Source organism: Pinus tabuliformis, chromosome 5_2 (genome assembly GCF_031772625.1).
Source record: "Pinus tabuliformis cultivar Carrire ecotype Pingquan chromosome 5_2, CPIR1, whole genome shotgun sequence".
Lineage (NCBI taxonomy): Eukaryota > Viridiplantae > Streptophyta > Pinopsida > Pinales > Pinaceae > Pinus > Pinus tabuliformis.
In genome coordinates this window covers 649,485,250-649,488,287 of record NC_142306.1, presented here as the reverse complement: position 1 = coordinate 649,488,287, position 3,038 = coordinate 649,485,250, and the positions used below count along the sequence as shown (strand labels likewise).

Below are 3,038 nucleotides of genomic sequence, written 5' to 3'. Positions count from 1 at the left end.
CACAAATTCGCCATTTCCCATTTTTCTTGGGAACTATGACCAAGGGAGATATCCATTTACTGTCAGAGATGGGATATATAAAATTCGCACTTAAAAGTTTTTGCAATTCATCTTTGACAATTTCTTTGAGAGTTGGATTCATTCGTCTTTGTGGCTACTTAACAGGCTTGATTTCTTCATTTGTGTAAATGTGGTGTGTACAAGTATCAGGATGGATCCCTTTCATATCTAAATAATCTGAAGCTAATGCTCTGGACTGTTTTGAATCATGTTTATTACCTGTTGTTTCTGTTGTGTACTTAATTCTATACCAATGTACATCGTTTTTCCAACATTGATTTTAACAGGTTGAGCACTTGCTTCACTGTTTTCTTCCAAGAATGCCATAGTAAATGATGCAAACACATTAGGTTGAAAACGTGTTCTTCAGACTGTTCTTGAAGTCCTATTGATTGTTCTAGAGTTAGTAAGGGAAGCATATAGTCTTCTTCCCCATAGGGATTTTCCAACCAAAGAGGTACTTCAACATCTAATTGGGCAGGTGGAAAAATAATTAACGTTTGAATTTGTGATCCATTGGAAATAGTCATTTCTCCATTTCTGCACCCAATAACATCATCAACAATGGCCATCCAAGGCTGCCCTAAAACTATTGGATGTTCGGGTTTAGTACTCTTTGGAGAAATTACGATAAAATCAATTGGGTATTCCCAGGAAGCTATTGTGACCATTATGTCTTCTAGGACCCTCACGGGTTTAACAATGGACTTATCTGCTAACTCCAACATAATGGGTGTAGGCCTTACTTCTTTTAATTGTAATAATGTCATAGTGTCAACAATCATTACATTCATGGCTGCCCCCAAGTCCACCAGAGTATTGGGCAAAAAAATTCCATTGATTTCTATGGTTACCACAGGTTTCTCTGGATCATCATATTTTGGTGGTAATCCAGATATCATTTCTGACATTTGACTAATTACTTTAATATCTGATTTTTACTTTTCTTTCTTCCTGGATTTTTTATGCAAAGATCCCTAATAACCTTGGTATAAATAGGAATGTCTCTAATAGCTTGCAGCAAAGGAATTTTTATGCAGACATTCCTCAATTCAGATTCCAAGTCATATTCCATGGGAGTTTCAGTTTTCTTCACGAGCAATCTCTCTAGACAAGGAGGCTCCCTAGGTTCTAAAAGATCTTGTGGTTCTTTTATTTCAGTGTTTTTCTCATTTTTTGTTTGTTTATTGGTTTTATCCCCAGGTTTTATATGAGGATCCTCTTGAATAATTACAGCTGATTTATTTTTATTAACCATTTTCCTAGATTTTAATCGAATTTCGTTTGAAGGAAAAACAATAATGACATAAGTGGGAAAAGGTTGCAGCTCAATATTTTGTACCAGATGAGGAGGTCTATTATTAGGATTAACAATTTCTTGTGCAAGTAGCTGTGTTGGGCGAGGAGGGTTAAATGATTGTTGCACTTGCTATGAATATGAGTTAGTGTTTTGAGGTAAGGGAAAGGGTTGTTGTACTGGAGGTGGTAGTGACAATGAAGGTTGTTGAAAGTAAGATGAATTATATCATTGCTGGAATTGAGGCATATTGGATGCATAAGGCATGCAGGGTGGAAATTGATACGAAGGGTATGGAGATGCTTGGTTATGAGGCTAAAATGCATTCCCATAAGGATTTCCTCTCAACCCTTGGTTCCAAGGTGAACTTTGAGGTGGTTGTGCAGGCCACGAAGGATAAGGTGGCTGAGGATTCCATGGTTGATTTTGAGCAAAACCTTGCATATTAGGGTCTTGATAAATATTATTGTTTGGCCCCCTCCATGATGGTTTCCTAGTTGATTGAGGAAACTCACTAGTCTCAGCCCCCCCTTTGTAAATAGCTTGTAATCAAGGAAGGGACAAGCATTATCTTTCAGCATGCTTACATCTACATTTAGGACAAAAAAATGTCAAGATAACCTATTGACGGTTCTAGAAATCTGTCAACCAAGGGGATCTCCCCGATATGAAGTCCCAACTAGACCTCACATTGTTTTGTGTAGGAGTCCCATCCGATATAAAGGTCTGGTTTCCATATACATAGAGATATGCCTTGGCTCTAGCTATCAACACATGAGAGTGTTACGTTGGTATCTTCAAACAACAAGGTAAGTGTGCCTGGTGAGTGTGTAACGTAATTGTGTCAAGGTTCTCTTACTACAAAAGGGGGGAGAAAAGTGAACCTCTAAGTGAGAGGTAATAATACCACCCAAGAAGAGACACATGCAAACCAAGAAGGTTTGTCCAGCATGCAACGGAATAGTCCACAACAGATGTGACAATCATTAAAACCAAAGTACAAGGGAAGACCCGTCCACCATCCAGTGGAGTAGTCCACAACGAATGTGACGGTCATTATAACCAGTAAGCGAGGAAGGTTTGTCTAGTATCCTACGGAGTAGTCCACAAGGATGAGACAACAATGATAACCAATACAACACATTCCCAAAAAAGTAAGTACTAAAACAATCGAAATAGTTCAACTATCTTAGTACATGTGAAACAAACATGAATTACAAATGTTGAAAGAATAGTCTTACAAACATCCACAAGACATGCATGAAAACGTGTTGGCCTGAACAGGCTTCTGTATTAAGAAAAAGTTCCAAGACACATATGTACATCATACATCACTAGCCCTAGTAGTGGGACATTGGAGCCACTCCTCGCTCCTCAAAGAACTGACTGAAAAATCTCTATGCTTTGTGGGAGGAACCAAGGTGAAAATTAATTTTCTCATACAATGAGGGGGTATATATAAACAAGGGTGATGCTTGACCCTTGTGACTCTTCGACTACCCTCATGACTATTCAACTTCCTATGACTTTTCAACTGACATGAATCTTCATATTCATGTGTGTCCATTGGACTTCCACTTTACATTACATTTGATTTACAATAGACATGGCTCATAATAGTGATGTGACCTTTGACAACTCATGACACGACTTGACATGACACTGCTGACATGGACTAGCT

General features: G+C 38.3%; 1 protein-coding gene across 1 annotated transcript; it reads right to left on the bottom strand.

The window, feature by feature from the left end:
- Positions 1 to 305: 305 nt before the first annotated feature.
- LOC149160719 (uncharacterized) lies at positions 306 to 962 on the bottom strand. Its single transcript, XM_089434694.1, has one exon. It carries the CDS (start codon positions 960 to 962, stop codon positions 306 to 308), a length of 657 nt encoding a protein of 218 aa, XP_089290820.1.
- Between the last annotated feature and the right edge of the window lie 2,076 nt (positions 963 to 3,038).

What these genes read in the sequence shown, in the direction of transcription:
- LOC149160719 (XM_089434694.1), bottom strand. Translation starts at nt 962, where the DNA reads ATGATATCTGGATTACCACCAAAATATGATGATCCAGAGAAACCTGTG.